This window comes from Myotis davidii, unplaced genomic scaffold (assembly GCF_000327345.1).
Source record: "Myotis davidii unplaced genomic scaffold, ASM32734v1 scaffold71, whole genome shotgun sequence".
Lineage (NCBI taxonomy): Eukaryota > Metazoa > Chordata > Mammalia > Chiroptera > Vespertilionidae > Myotis > Myotis davidii.
This window is the reverse complement of record NW_006283588.1, coordinates 571,231-571,584: the sequence shown is the minus strand read 5'-3', so window position 1 is coordinate 571,584 and position 354 is coordinate 571,231. Positions and strand designations below refer to the sequence as shown.

The following is a 354-nucleotide window of genomic DNA, read 5'->3' as shown; positions in this document are numbered from 1 at the left end:
CAGGCCGGGCGAGTAGAGGGACAGGGTGGGCAGGGGCGGCAGGTCCTCCCGCCTGTGGTCCTGCTCCCACAGCTGGGCCCGCACCTCGAACGGGTTGGGCTGGTGCAGCAGCTCGTAGATGAGGATGCCTGTCTGGAACTCATCGAACTTGCTGTACTGGGAGGCGGACACGATCTCGGGGGCCAGCCGGGCCTGGCTCTTTTTCTGCTGCAGGTTGGCGGTGCCGCCCGGCTTCTGCTTGGCCTTCAGGAAGTTGCTGATAATGAGCCGGGGTAGGTGTTTCTCACTGGGCACCCCATCACAGGTGGGGGCCGTTGGGAGGCTGGGGGTGACACTGGCGGGGAGGGTGGTGGA

The 354-nt window shown here is 66.1% G+C and overlaps 1 protein-coding gene across 1 annotated transcript in view; it reads right to left on the bottom strand.

Moving 5' to 3' along the window:
- The window catches only part of LOC102769055 (tyrosine-protein kinase SgK223), a 49,460-nt gene that overhangs the window by 716 nt on the left and 48,390 nt on the right, over positions 1 to 354 (bottom strand). The window contains exon 7 of the mRNA XM_006753795.2: positions 6 to 354. Coding sequence (XP_006753858.2) covers positions 6 to 354 — 349 coding nt within the window. The remainder of the gene's footprint in view (positions 1 to 5) is intronic.